Source organism: Clytia hemisphaerica, unplaced genomic scaffold, assembly GCF_902728285.1.
Source record: "Clytia hemisphaerica strain Z4C2 unplaced genomic scaffold, Clytia hemisphaerica genome assembly, whole genome shotgun sequence".
Taxonomy (NCBI): Eukaryota; Metazoa; Cnidaria; class Hydrozoa; order Leptothecata; family Clytiidae; genus Clytia; species Clytia hemisphaerica.
Window position 1 is genome coordinate 645,683 of NW_027104612.1, and position 18,731 is coordinate 664,413.

Consider the following 18,731-nt stretch of genomic DNA (forward strand, 5'->3'; position numbering starts at 1 on the left):
TAAATTGATTAATTTTGTAAATGAAATTTCCGTGAATTAAAAAATATTTTTGTTGAAATTTGTCCATTTTATATTTTTATAATTTTCGAAAATTATTTTGTAAGATATATTTTTTTTAATCCACTTTTAATATTTTTTTGTTTTTGTCTTGCTTAATTTCTTTTTAGCTCCTTGAACAGATGCTAAACCAAATACCAAATGGCTGTGCTATCTACAATAATTGTAGATTCACATTAAATGATAATTAAACTATAGGTATAGTATAGATTATAAATTTTTAGTATAAATTTATTAATTTTGTTATTGAAATTTCCGTGAATTAAGATAGATATTTTTTATTGAAATTTGTCCTTTTTATGAGTTTTTTTCATATTTTTTAAATTTTCGAAATTTCTTTTGTAGAATTTTTTTTATTTCTGATTTTTTTTAATCCACTTTCTTTGAATATTTTTTTGTTTTCGTCCGGTGTAATTTTTTTTTGGCTCCTTGAACAGATGCCAAACCAAATACTAAAATGGCTGTTCTTGATATTGTAGATTAACATTAAATGAAAATTAAACTATAGGTATAGTATAGATTATAATTTTTTAGTATAAATTGCTTAATTTTGTAAATGAAATTTCCGTGAATTAAAATATATTTTTATTGAAATTTGTCCATTTTACATTTTTATAATTTTCGAAATTTATTTTGTAAAATATTTGTTTTTATTTCTAATTTTAATCCACTTTCTTTGAATATTTTTTTGTTTTCGTCCGGTGTAATTTTTTTGGCTCCTTGAACAGATGCCAAACCAAATACTAAATGGCTGTTCTTTGTCTTTGAGCTGAACGTAGTTTTTTTATCATAAATGGATTCATTTACACAAGAACTTTTGTAGCAATTTTAGAAAAACAAACGAATTGCTTCATTAAGAAATGGGATACAGTTACCTTGAAACTTATCTTTTCTTTATTTACAGCTAAAATAATTAATAAAAAACAAAGAAAGAAAGGATATGGATACAATAGACAGTTGATTCACCTGGATGGGCCAATCACAAACCTTTCACCATGGCAACCGGCGAAGAACATGAACTGATTATTTTCAAACATGGTAACCATACAACAGAGTTGACCGTCCTCCAAGAGTTGGGTCGTGGTGCATTCGGACAAGTTTTGCTCACACTTGACCCTGGCGGAAAACGTTTCGCGGTGAAAAAAGTCGAATGCAAAGATGCGAACACGTATTATACGATCGCCCAAGAGTTGTCGGTGCTTACCGAACTTCAACACCCGAATATCATTCGGATGTATTCGGTGGATTTCGAATTGAACATGTGTTATTTTGTAATGGAATATTGTCCAAATGGAACACTTAATGACCGTTTAAAACAACCGGTAACCGAGATCTCCCAGTTTCTATGGATGTCGCAATTAACAAGAGCTCTGTTTTATTTACACCAGAATAAAATTGTTCATCGAGATTTAAAACCAGAGAACGTTCTCTTGAAAAGTGAAGATGAGTTGAAATTAGCGGATTTCGGAATCGCCAAAAAGTTTTACGGTTTATCGAGAGGGCGTTTTCCAGATCAAATGGCACCCAACGAGTATTTGTCAGATTACTTGGAAGGTGATACCCGAATGGGAACATTCGCCGGAACACCGTACTGGGTATCACCGGAAGTTTTCAACCACAATTATGATGAAAAGGCGGATGTCTTTTCATTGGGCGGAATTTTTTACGCCATTCTTTTTCGAAGTTCGTTTTATTATGACGGGAAGGAATTTTTTGGTGTTTTTGTAAAAGATCGGTATGGAAAGGAAAAAGGATTGGGTCTAGCCATGTTTGAAGAGGAGGCTGAGATTGACCCATTTGACGCCAATCACTTTGCTAATGAAAATGTTGATGACGATTTGAAGAAAATTGTTCGAAAAATGTTAAGTTATGATACAAGTCAAAGGGCGAGCATGAAAGAATGTTCCCACGAAATCGATAAAGCTTTCAACAAATTCACTGGTCTGTCAAGTGAAAGTGCTGCTGCTTGTATAGAAAGAGAAACTAAGGAGAAACCTTACCCCCGACAGCCGTCTTCATCGACACGAAAACGAACCAAAAATCCTTCAACCAGTAGCACTGCTATGGAGGGTCATATCGAACATTTTGCTGAATTTAACGAGAAAGACCCTTTCATGAAGGAACAGAAAGAGGCTGAAGAAGATATGGAGAATGGAGGGTGTCTTGTGGGTTGCCAACAACACACTGTCCAAGGATGTCGGTGGTACTTGGGTTGCATGCTCGACTTATTTGGTAAGTATTTTATTGGTTTCCACACATAGGGCGTCTGGTCACTTAGACTTCATTAGACCTTTTCATAGGAAAGACATTGATCAAGTCATAAAATTTCAATTCTGAAAAAGTGAATGTCAGTTTCCATAAACATTTGGAAGTCTTGAATTAATTACGAAAATGTCTGAAAAATAAACTTCTCTACAGGGGAGGGACTGCAGACGCAGGATACTAACCTATAGGCTATTAACCTTGGTTTTCAGAAAAAGTTGTCTTATCACCAGCCATTTTTTAGTACCGGGTACAAACTTTTTGTGAGAACAAAAGGGACGGGGATTTTCAAACGTTGGAAGTTCGGACAATTTAAGTTCGGATGCAATTTAATGTTCATTAATGTTATTTGTTACTAATTATCAAGAAAGAAACTTTGTTCTGATTAGAGTCTTATCTCTAGTTTAGGTATAATCTTATTTCTTTTTTTATGATTTTTGTTGGCGCCAATAAGTTTATACCTAAACTATCTTATCTCTGTAATAATACCTATCCGAATCACTATTTTTCTGCAGGCTGTCAGAAGAAACGGGATGAAGGCGATCAAGATGAACAAATTTTTCCAGTCGATGAACATATGTATAAAGAGCATGTTAACGTCAATGAAACCTCTCGTAAGCCTTTGCTTCATTGAACGAAAAGTCTTCAATGATCACATGAACATAACTAGACTTACTTTGGAGCACTACAATTGGATATGGTAATAGAAGAGTCAAGTCACAACAAAAGTAGAAATCTTCAACCGGTTTTTTTTTTTTTTTTTTTTTGCACGAGCATACTTTATCATCCCTTTCTTACGGCGACCCTTAATCCACTACGCTACTGTCACTGTTAGAACTGGCCTTTACAGGTCCAAAAATAACGTCAAAAAAGGGCCGACCTGAAAAGAGCTGATAAGGTGTATATTGAACTTGTAAATTCTACAATTGTAAACGTTTAGGATTTTTTTGGAAAATATTAGGGAAATTTGAATATTAGGGATAATTTTGGTATTGGTTAACCTTTAGTAAAGGAACCTGTCTGACAGACATTGTCAGAAGCTGTATCTAAGATGATGATTAGTTGGGTTCCCCCTGGACGATGTCTTTGAAAGCGTTTGCGGTGTTTTTCCTTCGATTAGTACTTAATACCTCAGAGTTTAGGAATGGAAAGCAATACATAATATAAATCGGCCTTTTGAGCCTTAAAATGTTTCTTACATGTTTCTAAACTTTTTGACATAATCAGCCTTATGAAAGGCTGGATTGGAAGGTTGTTAAAAAAACCGAATTAAAAAATGTTATTTTCTCATTCTGAGCCTCAGCATGTTTCTTAGATGTTTCTTACTTTTTAGGCATTCTGAGCCTCATGTTTCTTAAAAGTGTGTTTCTTATAAAAAAAAAAACGTGTACAACATCCGTGAGTGATCTATGAACTGTAGCTCCTCCAATGTTGCATACCTCCTTAGATTCAAAACCTGTGGTATCCCAGCTGGCACAAAACCTTGTTTCAACGTTTATCTAACGTTCACAACGTCCATAAACGTTAGATGAACGTTGAAACAACGTTGTGTGCCAGCTGGGATTCAATATATTGGCAGTTGCACGACTCAATTTAAAACTAGGTTTATTTCTCACAGACCCTTCTCACATATCAACCACAGACCCACTGAGAACCCTTTTACCAAAATATCGTCCTCAGTGGGAAATTATACTACCAATAAAATATATTCCAATTTGTGTCTCCATTGAATGAAAATAAACCAATCCTGACTGTAATGCTGTTTCTCATCCCTACTGAATATTTTGACATGAAAACAATCGAATTTACATCCCAAGTCATAAAAAATATAGGAATATCAATCCACATCGAGTTTCAGTTCGTTATTTTTACCCCCGCTGGCTTAAAAAACCCTACCGGGTCTGTGAGAATAGGGTGTCTTTGTAGTAACAAAAAGTTAATGTTAATAGAAAATTTCGAGATTCTCGTGAATTTTTATAAGGATAAACTATATTAAGAATTTTAAGGCTTTACGGATTTTCTTAGGAAATCGCACAAAAATACTCACAAAATGGTGAAAATAAGAACATCTTAAGAACATTTTTGGGCTTGATAATCATAAAGTTAAGAACGAAAATCTTATGGAAGAACATGTATTCGTATTGGGATATGTATGAATGCTTTGAGCACATTTTAGGAGGTGTTTACGATACGAGATTTGTGTTAAAAATATCCATCAATTTATGGAATGAAACTTCACCTTGAATGGAACATTTATTTATATTTCGTATTTTTTGTAAATTTGTTTTATCTTTTAAATACTTTTTCACTACTGTACTTGCACAATTGGGAAATATTATCACAGTTAGAAAATGTAATCTATATTCTATCCATCTATCCATCAATATTCTTATTTACTTTATGATCCGTTTGGGGGGGGTTACTAAGGTGAAATGGATGTCGTGATCCACTGTCTGAAGGGATCTCAAATTCACGAAATCGAAAGTATAACCTCCTATAGAATTAATCATTCTGTTTGCAATGATTGGACCATGTGTACTTTTAAAACATTTTAGAGCGACATTGGGCTGTGATTTTTTTCTTCAATGTCGTGTGAGCGTAATAAGGATAATAAATGCAAACTTTGTTGCCTGAAACGATAAAGGGATAACAAATTTACACAAATTTACACAAATTTACCATAACAATAAGTATGTACAAAATCTGTCTCGAACTAAATTTTGGGATATGATTCCTCACAACAAAGAATGGTGACATGATTTTAGGTTCCGAATGGAATAAGGATAAAATTAATTTTTTTCAACCTCGTTCCCAGGGCCTGATTCTCACTTTTTCATAATTTTGATGGTTGATTTGATTTGCTAAATCATATCTATAAACAAATTATCACGGGGGCGAGGTTGACCGATATTTTGGTTCAAATTATAGAAAGATTCAAATACTAGAGGTTCGAATTAGAGAGAATTGACTGTATGTAGAATTTGATGAATGCTTGCCAAAGAACTGCGCCAGCTGTGACGTCTGGTAGTAATATTTATTTCCTTATTCGTTCATAATGACAGCTTCTTCTCGTTTGGTCAAAACGAAATCGACCAGATTATTATATCCTCGACATCGGAACCCATCGTGATGCCTGACAAAACAATAGCATTCCAAACAGAGTTTCTGGGCTACATTTTAGATTTCCACCCCCTCCTTTTCCGTAGACCAATTCAAGAATCTACAAACGTTAAAGAACACAAATGAAATAAAGTTTACTTATTATATAATCCTTTTTTGACTTGTAGTGGGGTCGTTTAGCATAATTTACAGGAAACAAGCTACTAGTACATGCTGAATGGACCTACCTGAAGATTGATGTAATAAGACAATTGAAAATAAAATGAGAACAATAGTATGGAAATGCAGAATAATACGAGAACAACTCGAGAAATTCATGGAATCTAGCGATTCTCGGCTGTTCTGGCAATTTTTAGAAAGTTCCTGTACCAAAATCAGTTTCATTGAAAATTGAACCATACTTAATCGTGGACATTCTTATAAATGATGTTTTTGTTTGAAAAAAACAAAGACATGAAACGATCCAATCCAATAAAAATCTGCAAAAACGGAAATTTCCGGCTTTTTTGGCCGGAAAAAAACATTTTCTCAAAAATCGAACTCGGTCATGTTTTGAGCATTGCGAATACGCATCATTCTGCAAAAAATCAGAGAAAAATAAGGATGAAAATTCGAGAAAATGTCAAAAAAACCGGTTTTTCCGGCATATTTTCGGCCGGAAAAAATGTTTTTCGAAAATCGGGCTCCGTCACATTTTAGGTATTGTCATTTTGCATCAGTGTGCAAAATTTCATAAAAAATATAAAGTACAGCTCGAGAAATTCAAGAAATACTGTCTTCCCGGCGAAAATAGGTTGTTCTGGCGATTTTTGAATAGTTCCGGCTTCAAAAATCAATTTCATTGAAAATTGGAACATACTTGATGGTGGGCATATTGCTATTAATAATTTTTTTGAATGAAAAAACAACCAATTATAGGGAAAAAGTCCAATGAAAATCCAGAAAAACGGCTATTTCCGGTATATTTCCGGCATTTTCGGCCGGAAAAAAATTTTTTCTCAAAAATCGGACTCGGCCATGTTTTGGGCATTGTTTACGCATCCTTCTTGTGCAAAAAATCAGAAAATACTAATGATAAAATCTCGAGAAAATGCCAAAAAAAAACAGTTTTCCCGGCATATTTCCGGCATTTTCAACCGGAAAATAATGTTTTTCGAAAATCTGGCTCCGTCACATTTTAGGTATTGTCATTTTGCATCAGTGTGCAAAAATTTCATAAAAAAAAAAAAATATAAAGTACAGCTCGAGAAATTCAAGAAATACTATCTTTCCGGCGGAATGAAAATAGGTTTTGTTCCGGCGATTTTTGAATAGTTCCGGCTTCAAAATTCAATTTTATTGAAAATTGAAACATGCTTGATGGTTGGCATTGCTATTTTTATTATTAAAAATGTTTTTTGAATGAAAAAAAAAAAAACAACCAATTATAAGGAAAAAAAAAGTCCAATGAAAATCCAGAAAAACGGCAATTTCCGGCATATTAAAAAAAATTTTCTCAAAAAATCGGACTCGGACTCGGCCATGTTTTGGGCATTGTTAATATGCAACTTTGAGCAAAAAATCAGAAAAAACTAATGATAAAATCTCGAGAAAGTGCTAAAAAACTAGTTTTTCCGGGATATTCCGAAAATCGGGCTCCGTCACATTTTGGGCATTGCCATTTTGCAACATTGTGAAAAAAATCAGAAAAAACTAATGAGCCAATTTCGAGAAAAGCTGGCAACAGACGAACGAACGGACGGACGGACGACGGACATGGGTTTATTTAAAGGACCTCCACCGGGGTACCCGGAGGTAGGTCCAAAAAATAAGACCTAGCTGAAACTTTCTCCATACCCTCTCTATAGGATGCTTATACCTCAGGAAAAAAATCCCCTACAACCCTACTGGTGGAACATTACTTTTTTGGACAATTTTTATTTTCCCCAGGCAAAACCCTAAAGGCGAAATTTTTTGAAAATTTTAAACTCATTTTCAGACAATATCATGTATAACATTCGAAAGCTCTCGAAAAACTATATAGAAGACCTTGAAACGGTTATTAACATGGATTGACTATTCGAAAATTTCTAAATCACGAATCATCAAGTACTGTAATTCTCAAATAGGCAAACTCATACCGATAAGGGAAGATGAATTCTGGCTCAATTGCACTCTCGATCTATGACGCAAGTTTATGTAGCATCAGGGAAATATTAGATTTGCATATAGCTTGGAAACACATCAAACAAACGGGTCCATTCATTATCTAAACATTAAACAAAGGAAGAAATTGAATTTTCTTCCTCATTTCTGTCAATTACGACATGACCAAGAAAGGGCGTTTTATCTTATTGTTCTCCATATTTCATTGACCTTATTCGGAGCGAACCATTGAACTTATTTAAATCTTTCATTGCAATGCAAATAAAGTTTATTGTTTGAAAGTTTCAATAAGATTTGAGATTATAAAAACCACGGATTTAGAGAAATTAGAGTATTGAAGCAACATTGAAGCTAAGAACCAAAACATTGCGTACAGAAGAGATAAGAATGGTGAAGGGATTTGTTGCTTTCAGAATTTTGTTGGTTTTCGTTGTAGCAGTGTCGTGTGTGTGCAGCGAAAAACAGGTAAGTCGACACACTTTATTTGGCATTAACAAATACTAAGTACATGAGGCTGAAATTCTTCGCTAAACATGAAGAACTATATAAATGTAAGTGTTTAAATTTTCTTTGAAAAAACTGGTTTCAAGCTCATTCATTTAACACTTTTCAAAATAAATCTTACAGCTTTTGAAATTCATCATGATGCAATTCATCTTTTTTTTCTTTTTAAAATAGTGAACGAATTTAAAAGTTTTATTAATCGTTTGTAACGCAGGAATGTCGAGCTCGTTGTAAGGATGGGCGCGACGGAAGGAACGGGCGGAATGGGGTTGATGGCGTGGACGGAAGAAACGGAATTGACGGGTTTTGTGGAAAACATGGGATCAATGGAACAAACGGAATCGATGGAAAAGATGGACGGAATGGAAAAGACGGTAAAGATGGTAGGAACGGAAAGGATGGAAAGAATGGAAGAGATGGAAGGGATGGAAAAGACATCACTCGAAAAAGAAATTGGAAAGAATGTGCTTGGGACAATATCAGTGATGGAAGGGATAACGGACTCATTAAGGTAAATTTCTTTTTTCTTCAATTTTTCATAGTTATATATCATTCTTACACAATTCTCCTTCTTCTTTGTGCCAAAAGTGCTCGATGATATCTCACAGCTGTTCAAGTTGTTAAGAATAAGACTTGTAGTTTTTTGGACCTTTAAGTTTAATGAAGCCGTTCACACGGACGACAAATTTCTGGCGTAAAGAAAAGGATAAGAATGCGAGAGCAACATTCTGAAAATGATGAAATTCATTTCTTTAGACATGCAGTTTCTCAAAGTCAGAACAATCAACATATCTTTACGTTCAAGTGTCGTCCAACATGCGAATTGTAAACTGTGATGCATGTTGCAAACGGTGGTTCATTACATTCGACGGAAAAGAATGCACTCCCGTCGCTATCGACGGCGTTGTCTACATGTATAAAGGCAAGGGAAGCCGATACAAGAACCTTCATCGACCACGAGTCATCGCTGGACATTGTAAAATCAACAAGAGTGGGAGAGTCAATGTCGGTTTCAACGTCGGCAATTGCCGTAGTTACCCACCGGGAGATGCGCACACTGGGTGGAATTCCGCCACCAGAATCCACATCTACGAGATGGAACCCCCTCAACAATAAACACCTCTGGGTTGAATTCCGCCACTAGAATCCACTCTACGAGATGGAGCATCCAAAACAATAAACAACATCTTTATATTTTCTTTCAATGTAGTTTATAGCAGTTCCATGATATAACTGAAATTGTGTTTTTGTTTTACATCTTTCCCACAACAACATACATATCTGCAACATCTTTTCACCATTAAAATACCAAGTGTCGCCTTTACTTATAAACTTTGTTTTGTTTATTAAAATTAATCAGTTCAGAATTTAAATCGTTATTTCTACGTATCCAAAAAAAAAAGTTAAAAACTCGTTTATATCTCCTTTTCATCTCAGTCCATATTTCGTGGAATGCAACGGCATGCGATTGGTTCGAAAGTAGATAGGATTTTGAGATTACTTTTTTGAGAGGGGAGCCGCGAACTAGGCCTGGTAAAAGTTTTCATGGCTAAAAGACAGACGTTACAGGCAAAACTCCTAGCCCTCAAAATAAGTGAAAAATCATTCTGCTTTGTAAACATAAATTATTCGCCTGCTTTGTAAAAGTGATCTTCTTTGGTTGAGATAATCAAGAAAACGTAACATTCAGAAATCAGTCTTACCCGAGCGAATGAAAATTTCAGTTCCATCAACAACGTTTTTTCCATTATCGCCTGACGTAATGATGACGTCAACTCTAGGGTCCATACCCTTCAAATTGTTTTCAGAGAGTGGTGGGGATAGAGCAATAACAGAAATTTGGATGTTTCGATCTTAGTCGTTTAATATTTTCCTTGACGGTTTTCGTTGGTGGATCGGTCAGAACAGTGACCTTCTTTTTCAGATCTCCTGATCCAGTGTTCAAAGATTGTTCTGAGAGCTGGATAGCCCGGAGAAGTTGTTTCGAGTCAAAGTTCATCTAAATGAAAGAAACAGTAAATACAGCAGAGTCTCGACCATTCCAAAATTTTATATTTCAATTTTCCATGCATGTTCGAGTTTTGGTAACTTCACTGCACATCAAATTGCTATTACAGACGGGCAAAAAAAGGATTCACAGTGTCGTACAGTATAGTCTCCACAAATCGAACATGAACATGGGGCAACGCACATGTGAGTTCAGGGAGATCGAATAGTATGTAAGGGTTTGCTAACTGAAAGGGTCAGAGGACTTTTTTGAGTCAATTAAAAAAGATTGGAAATATGGAGACTTGAGAGCAGTATTTAACTACTAAAGCAGAGAACAGTTCAAAGCAACTGGATCTAGTAAAAATATTCTTATCAGACTTACAACGACTGATTTGCGTAAGAAATCCATCATGCGGTTAAAAGAGTCCTCTGGGTCATCCTTGACTCGATAATCCGTCAACTTCTTCAAAACTTTTGGATTATTTTGTCGCTAAATTCGACTTGAACGCTACGAGGAGTGATATATGATTGAAAGTTTTTAAAAATAACAGTGATATCGTTTGCTTACATTTAAACATTTTTGCTACGGGGGTACTTTGAATCCTTCTGATTTCATCTATATAGTTATTCTTCTCGTAAAATGTTTGAATCGAAGGTTACAAGAATAAAGCTCATAGGACCAAACGATAAAAAGTTGTCATTTTTTCTTCTTCATTATTTAATCTTTTCGTATTATTTTTCTCAAATATTATTGTTTTCAGAGTCATCTTTTCAACGGTATATAACATGCCAGAATTTGCCAATTGATGGAAAGCGGTAAGCAAATCAAAGCCGACCGCCGACCAGCCGACCCTAATTTTTGGGCAGCTTGGCCCGTAAAACAACAAATTAAATTGGCCTGGCCTTAAAAAAAAGCTGAAAAAGTTAGTTTTTCTGATGAATTCAACAACGAGTTCATTTTTCTTTCATTTTGAAATGAAAATGACTTTCAAATAATTTCTATATATACTTTACTATTTACAAAGTTTCAAATAATTGAGCCTTCTTACCCCACGAAAAGAAGGTAATTATAGCCCTACAACTTCAAAATGGGTCTCAAATAAATATTTATATATTTGTCTTATGTACTCAAATTTGCACATATTGGAAAACAACACACCTGGTGAATTCAATTTTCTATGATTGATGTCTCAGAAATTCGCATGGAAGATATTTGTTTAATTTTTTCCTGCGTTTACAAGCGTTCGTATGGTTTGAGAGAGAGGGACGACAAATGATCCCTATGAAATATAGTCTGACAGGTATTTTTTGCATTTTTGATTAGGATTGAAAAGTTTTAAATAAACTTTGCCCAAATAAAGAAAAAAGAATTAACCAAAACTGAAAATACTAAAACTAATTCCAAAAAGTTGTGCAATGAAAAATTTTGTGATAAAAAACTAATTCATAAAGAAATATAAAGATAGAAAGAAACAAAATCAAAACCATTCCAAACTTAAGCCAGGCTTAGTTAGTTGTATGTACGAGTAGAAAATTTTGCGCAAAAAAATGGCAAAAGATCCTCTTCCCCTAAAAGTATGACACGGTTAAAATGATGCTAAACACGTTAGATTCGAAAAGGAACCTTGCAGCATAAGGTTCAATTCCATCCATACTCAACAAACACGAAAAAATAAAACTTGAAAATTAAAACAAAAAAACGGATACAAAACAAATTTCAATGCCAAAAGTCAAAAAAGTGGAAAAAAATCCTAGAAAATAATTGGGTAAATTCGGTACTAAAAATTATGAAAAATAAAAAAAATCTGAAAAAAATTCACCCGTCTTCTTCTAGGACCATGCGTGAAGGAAACTAATTAAAGCCCTCTTTACATTGCGTGGATTATAGTTCATCAAAAGTGACTCCATTCTCATCTTCAGATAAAAGACCTTTCCCATTTTTCTTTGGTCTTTTCGATTTATTTTTCTTTTTACTCGAAAATCGCATCACCTTATTACGCGCACTTTGTTCAATTAGTTCATTTACTGCTTCAGAAATTCCCCAATTCGACTTGGCAGAAACACTGAAATAATCAACCCCTTTTGTTTGTAGTTCATCTTTCATTTCGGTGTTCTGATTGACTTGTTCCAAGTTCGTACAAATTTCCGTTTTGTTCCCTAAAGCAACTATAACCTGATGTTCCTTCTTGTTATCCTTTGGTTTCCTCCGGACATGCAGTCTATCAATAACGGAAAGGACCTCTTCGTATTTTTCCGGTTCCTCTACAGAATATACTAACAGAATACCGGCAGATGTCTGTAATAACTCATCGTAATTCTGCTTCGAAATATCCTTGCGATCAACCTCTATAACCTTCACATTAAACCGTCGTGAACAGTTCCGTATTTTCATGAGACTAGTGAAACGGAAAGTAGGGTCTTCCGGGTTCATTTTTTCATCGTAAAATATATCTCCAGCGAAGCGTCTTATAATACTTGTCTTTCCGCAGTTTTCCGGCCCGATTACCGCGATCTTTAATGAAAGGGGTTGATTTAATGCCCAATATATACGATCGAATAAAGTGAGAACTCCATTTTTCAAACATTTATGCCAAGGAATTCTTTCTGGTTCTGTAGTCGTCTTGTAAACACTTCTCCGTTTCATGGCGTTCGCTGCGATAAAATTATTTCCAATGCTCGATGTTTTATTTTGTATTTTTTGCTACTTTTTTCTGATTTCTAACCTGAAAAATATAGACGGAAAATGAACATGAAGGCATAAGTCGAAATCGGAAAAGCAAAACTTGAAACTCACTTCGTAAGTAGAAAATCTATGCTTAAACGGTTGTTAACCTCTGGTTGAACATGTCTCTCTTACAGTAAAGACTACAGCACTGAAAGATTGTCTTAGGCCGGTTGAGAAAGGCAAAAGACGATTTCAAAAAAATTACAGCCAATCCAGACAGAGATAGATGTTTGTAGGCTACAGCGTTCCCCTGATGTGTTCGTAGGTCAATCAATTAGACATCCCCCAACGATCCGCAATCAAAAAGTCACGTGTCAAATCTTGGGATTTGATGAAATCAAAAACCTTTTAAAAATTCCTTTTTAAGCGAAATTTCTAAAACATCCCGAAGAGAGAGCAGCATTGAACAAGAGAGATAGACCACAAATAGAAAGCTGAACTTTAAATCATTATCTTTGAACACATTTTTAGATTTATAATCATCCACTGACCAACCGCAAGATGAAATTCTCATAAAAATAACGATGTGGGATATAAGAAATCACCTTAAACTATTTTTCTCCATTTTAATATATCTGCAAGATGCACATTTGAAACACACGAAGGGTAGCAATTATAAATCATTTAAAAAAAGTAAAGCTGGTTGGCAACAATTTGTAAACATCAGTCCAAAAAATCTTCCGACCTTTCAAACATTCGGAGAAGTAGACAGAACGATTAAACTTATTTCATTTCTTGGTACAAATTTCGTTTGAATGCCAATCAGTCAACAGTTTCCCACAAAACCATGCAAAAGAACAAAATATTCAAAAGCTTAAAGCCTGGTAAAGATGGCTTTAGCTTTTGATAAAGTTTCTGTTAAAAGATTTCCCATAAAATATTTTCTATCTACCGAACGATCAAATGTCTATCTTATAACGCTTTCAAAGCCAAACAAAACATCACAAAACTGATCATCGCAAGCAACAAAAAGAAAGAAAATATACATGCTTAAAATTTGTACAGCATTATAATTGAATTACGAATGTGTAATATGCCTTTCAATGAGTTAGTAGATAAGAAAGATATAATGCAGGATAAGTCATGCTCTCTACCAATCATCTCCAGACTTCCTTGAGAGAAACAGAGAGAAAGAGACGAGAAAAGATCACACTACGGAGAAGTGCCGGATTTCCAGTCAATTGACCACCGGATCATGGATGAGATCAAATGAGAATTGCATTTTGTTTTCTCAACTCTTAATGAGCTGATGATCAGGAAGAGACAAACAATCTTTTGAAACAATGAAACTAAAACTTGACATCTCACAGACAGTGTAAGAATCGAACCAGCTATTGTTCTCTCCCAACGGACCAACCGGACCTCTCCATTGAAATAAGAATGAAACTTTAAGCTTTGAAACATCATCACTTTCTAAAAACTTTAAATGATCCTCAAATCATATTATTCACTAGCAGCAAACTGTAAAACAATTAGCACTCGAGTGAAATAAGAAATCATAATAAAATGCATTTGACCTTCAATTATTTTTGATTTTCGTCTTACAGAAACAACATGTGATCCACTCTATTTTAAGAAGTCAAGGCCTCCTACATTAAGTCTTAATAAGAACTGATGGCTGAAAATTCAAAATCCATTACATCTCAATTACACTTACTAAACTGTGTTACTACCCACTATAATTATCCCAGCTGGCACACAACGTTGTTTCAACGTTTTTATTAACGTTATATGGACGTTGTGAACGTTAGAAAAACGTCGAAACAACGCTGTGTGTTAGCTGGGATACGAGAAGTTCGTGGGTCAGCTTTGAATAACACTAAATGCACTTCGCCTCAAAAGTATTTTTTTGAAAAATGACCTCAACTTAACTTCCATTTAAAACCATTTTTATCTGTATCAATCAGTAACATACTAAGTATATGGTAAGGACAGTATGAGACTCTGGTTTCAGACATGTTAATGCCGATGTTAAGTCTTTAAATGAGAGAAGCGTATTGAGAACATATCTTGATGAATATGTTATACAAACGAATCAAGAGCTGAGGAACATCCGAAGTTGTCTTGGTCCCAGTAGCTGAGGTTCGGCTTAAAAACAAGAATGAAAGCAACTCTTAAAAAGCCAAGCATTAAAATTCCTTCTTTAAAGGCTTACCTCGACCACACTTCTCAAAGAAACGAGATTATCACAAAACATCAAAACAAAGATTACCTCTGGATATCCTTTTCAGATAAAATGTTCTGACCAAATGGGAAACTTCGTTAAGATGGAACCAAAACATCACAAGTTTTCAACCAGCACGACTTTAAATAAAACCTGAGATAAATCCCTTGCTTTAAATTTCGAAGGAGAGAAAAAGAAAGAAGCCTAAAAGTAATACTGTGGATACTCTGAAGTTTTTACTACCACTACACGTTTTTTTTTTTTTAAGAAACTAGTTTTTCCAAGCAGCCTCAATGTTTCTTACGAAATCGGCCTTTTGAGCCTTAAATGTTTCTTACATGTTTCTAACAAACTTTTTGACATAAATCAGTCTCATGGAAGGCTGGATTGGAAGGTTCTTAAAAGAAACCGAATTAAAAAATGTTATTTTCTCATTCTCAGCCTCAGCATGTTTCTTAGATGTTTCTTAGTTTTTAGGCATTCTGAGCCTCATGTTTCTTAAAAGTGTGTTTCTTAAAAAAAAAAAAAACGTTTATACTCAAATAACATTACATTCCTTCAATTACAACTCACGTTTTATCTTTGAGAAAACCATCATAACTGAAACACGAACAACCTACATTACAAGATAATATATAAATTAACATTTCCCGTTAAAGTTTTTCTAGAGTGATGTTTAAAGAAGTTTAACGTAGGGGAACAACTCTGATCAAATACTCTAAAACTCTTCTTCTTTTTCTAAGTAGAACGTGGGTAGAAGTTTCATTTTCAAAGTTTTGTTGATTATAAGCTAATTTTCTTGTGGTGACCAAAACAAAATCAACGAATGAAAGTTTTGTTTTGAAACGAGAACTATCATTATAATCGCTTCAAAAGGTCAAGTCTACCCTAGAATAAATTGAAAGAATACAGGCCTATGTTACCTTTTCAATGTCGTTCATTACGAACATTTGATTTCAAGAAAAAGTCAAATCATTTCAATGACTAGTACTACATAGATATGGCATCAAATCTTACAAAGACAAGCCACCGCATACCAAACAAACAAACAACAAAACAAAACAAAAATTGTCAAAACTTATCATTTTATCAACAAATACAGTCATGAAAAAGTTCCATCCATAATGGCGGACAAAAAAAATGAACGAATCAGTCATTGACGGAATAATTAATTGCAATGACGTCAGCGCGTATCGATCACAATAAAAAACATTAAGCAACTTCTAATTTGATCAAAAGATGCTAAGCTCCGGTCTTTTCGGTGGTCTGAACGATGGATTACGAGAAAAACACTTCTATGAAAAGAATAGGATAAACACAAATATGCTCAGGCTTGTTATTTGAGATATTTGAGATAAAACTTCATTTATTGATGACACTTGACACGTTTTTAATAAGAACATCCAAAATGTTTGAAGCTTTCAGATTTTCTTAACTTTTTGAGTTTAAAGCTCAAAAATTTGCTGGAAATGTTCTTATTTTCTCCATTTTGTGAATATTTTTGTCCAATTTTCTAAAGAATCAGGAGTTTCAGAGTCTGCAAAGCCTTCAAACGTACTTAACTTATTCTTAATATTTCCAAACGAAGCCTTATGTTCTCATAAAATTGTTCTTATAAAAAAACGTGTACTTCTCTATCCTTTTGGAAATGAAATGGGACCAAAACTTTTATCAGATATCTTACATTACAAGGATTAATGAGATGTCAGGACTCAAAAATTTTGAAATTCAAACCATATTTTCCTCTTTGAAAGCACATTTTGGACACAAAAATGACCTAATGTTTTGAAAGTATTACCTAGCAATCGCAGTGTAAAATGATTGGTGGGAAAAGAATTAATTAAATAATTATGATTCAATAAAATCTTCAGGTTACCGTAAAATTTTACATCGTTGGAAAGATATTTTTGAGTATATAATCTGATAAAGGTTTGTGACCAAATGACCAAATTCACGTCGTATTTCCTGATGACGTAACCACATGCGCAGTTTGATTTACAACCAAGCTCAAAAGATCGGCCTTGGAATGTACTAACTGAAACTAAGGTTTTGATGGATAGATTACGTGATTCTTTTCTAGCTGAGTCAGCGAAACTTTAAACCAAAACTTTATATCGTCGCAGTTTTAGTGGTGGCTCTAGAAATTTTTCAGAAAAAAAAAACTGATTCTGCTGGAGTAATACCTTTGAAACATCAGTCAAAATTTCTTCAACCTTTGACCTCAAAAACTTCTTTGGACTGTTGACCAATCAATCAACTTTCACCAAAACTTCATCCAACAAAAAACACACGAAACAATCACTTTCTTTAGTCGCGTCAAAACAAAACGAACTTGGCGAAAAACAATCTCATTAGCATTTATAGTGTGGTGAACAAATTGGCAAGTGCACAGGAAAATATGCCAAAAATCATATAAGAAAGTTACGGTAACGAAAAATCACTTTAAGGGGGTACCCGTAAAGAAGCTATTGCAGTGTTAAAAATTAACGTCTGACAGCGCTACATTATCAAAAGTATTCAATGGAGATGGACCTATCGCGACAGGAAAACACAAAAACGTAACCAAAAGTATGTTCTATCGTGTCACAGAATACGAAAAAAAAAATTCACATTTTTTATTTACAATTCTTTCAAACCTCCCCACAAATATGTTTTTAAAATAACAATAAATTGGCGCGGTAGTAATAACAACAATTAAGTGGCAGCCTTGAGGTGGTTTCAAGAAATATGTCCATTACTAGACCGCAAAATCTAGACCCAAAAAATTTGTGATAAAAGAATCAAGCTGTTTCCCCTCTTCTGAACGAAAACACTAGAGGGCAGAATTCATGACCCATCTTTACATTAAAACCACGAACAAAGGAGACAATAGGTCTTGCTTGATGCAGATGGTTAAGCGGCATTGAAGGGTGAAATCTTTCACCTGCAGATAAAATATAATGTATCATTGTAATATACGTTTTTTATAAGAGCAAATTATGTAAGAACAGTCTTACAGTCGAAATTATGAACTTTGAGAAATAACACGAAACAACAGTAGCTAATTGCTCCGAATTAAGAATACTTTGAGAAATTTCACAGGCTTATAAGTTTAGAACACCCGAAACCTCGAATTTTTTGATGTTCCTAATAAAAAATTGTAGCACTAAACAAAGAATAAACCTTCTAATCGTTTTATTTTTGCACGAAACATCATTTCTTCATTACTCCTATTTCGTTGTAAATGAAAAATGGAGAGAAGATCAAGAGAGTTTTCCGAGAATCAAACGAAAATCGCACAATCTTGATAAGATTAGATTTTCACCTAAAAATAACCAACACAAAAAGAAAAGTTTAAGACCACGATATCTGGAGGATTAACACCTGAAATCTTTTAGATGGTTCGGTGATCTGAAATAACAAAAGGTCCAACACTTCCATGATTAAAAACAGGACTCTGTTTAGGTCATTATCATTTCACCCTGACAATCAAGAAAATCACGACTGAGGTTCTTTTAAAAAAGAAAGGGTGTTTTCGTAAATGCATTGCGATTTCAAAATTATCTTTAGGCTCACCCTCTATGTTCTTTTTTATTCAAAATTTACATGTTTAAAATGTTTTAAAAAACAACATTTTCTCGAACCTGAATCTGAGCTCTTGCACACCACCATTTAGGTGTATAAAATCATGAAAGAATATTTTCAAACTTCGGGCGCGCGACACACACGGATACACAAAGAATCGGAGAGCATCGGTCATGATGACAAAAATAAATTATTTACAGA

The 18,731-nt window shown here is 34.2% G+C and overlaps 3 protein-coding genes across 3 annotated transcripts; 2 read left to right on the plus strand and 1 right to left on the minus strand.

The window, feature by feature from the left end:
- The first annotated feature begins 933 nt into the window (after positions 1-933).
- LOC136824277 (calcium-dependent protein kinase 2-like) lies at positions 934-3,364 on the plus strand. The gene is made up of 2 exons (XM_067080441.1): positions 934-2,289; positions 2,835-3,364. Exons 1-2 carry the CDS (start codon positions 1,053-1,055, stop codon positions 2,951-2,953), a joined length of 1,356 nt encoding a protein of 451 aa, XP_066936542.1. The 5' UTR covers positions 934-1,052; the 3' UTR covers positions 2,954-3,364.
- A 4,427-nt stretch (positions 3,365-7,791) lies between these two features.
- On the plus strand, positions 7,792-9,506 carry LOC136824280 (collagen triple helix repeat-containing protein 1-like). Its single transcript, XM_067080443.1, has 3 exons — positions 7,792-8,049; positions 8,303-8,599; positions 8,845-9,506. The coding sequence occupies exons 1-3, from the start codon at positions 7,972-7,974 to the stop codon at positions 9,202-9,204; spliced, it is 735 nt and encodes a 244-aa protein (XP_066936544.1). The 5' UTR covers positions 7,792-7,971; the 3' UTR covers positions 9,205-9,506.
- A 2,453-nt stretch (positions 9,507-11,959) lies between these two features.
- LOC136824300 (ras-like protein 1) lies at positions 11,960-12,508 on the minus strand. The gene has a single exon (XM_067080465.1). It carries the CDS (start codon positions 12,506-12,508, stop codon positions 11,960-11,962), a length of 549 nt encoding a protein of 182 aa, XP_066936566.1.
- Positions 12,509-18,731: the final 6,223 nt, after the last annotated feature.

Bases quoted from the DNA above. Each gene is read 5' to 3' on its own strand.
- LOC136824280 (XM_067080443.1), top strand. From the start codon at position 7,972: ATGGTGAAGGGATTTGTTGCTTTCAGAATTTTGTTGGTTTTCGTTGTA. The intron at 8,050-8,302 runs GTAAGTCGACAC...TTTGTAACGCAG, and splicing joins GTGTGTGCAGCGAAAAACAG to GAATGTCGAGCTCGTTGTAA. The intron at 8,600-8,844 runs GTAAATTTCTTT...TCATTTCTTTAG, and splicing joins GGGATAACGGACTCATTAAG to ACATGCAGTTTCTCAAAGTC.
- LOC136824277 (XM_067080441.1), top strand. From the start codon at position 1,053: ATGGCAACCGGCGAAGAACATGAACTGATTATTTTCAAACATGGTAAC. The intron at 2,290-2,834 runs GTAAGTATTTTA...ATTTTTCTGCAG, and splicing joins TTGCATGCTCGACTTATTTG to GCTGTCAGAAGAAACGGGAT.
- LOC136824300 (XM_067080465.1), bottom strand. From the start codon at position 12,508: ATGAACCCGGAAGACCCTACTTTCCGTTTCACTAGTCTCATGAAAATA.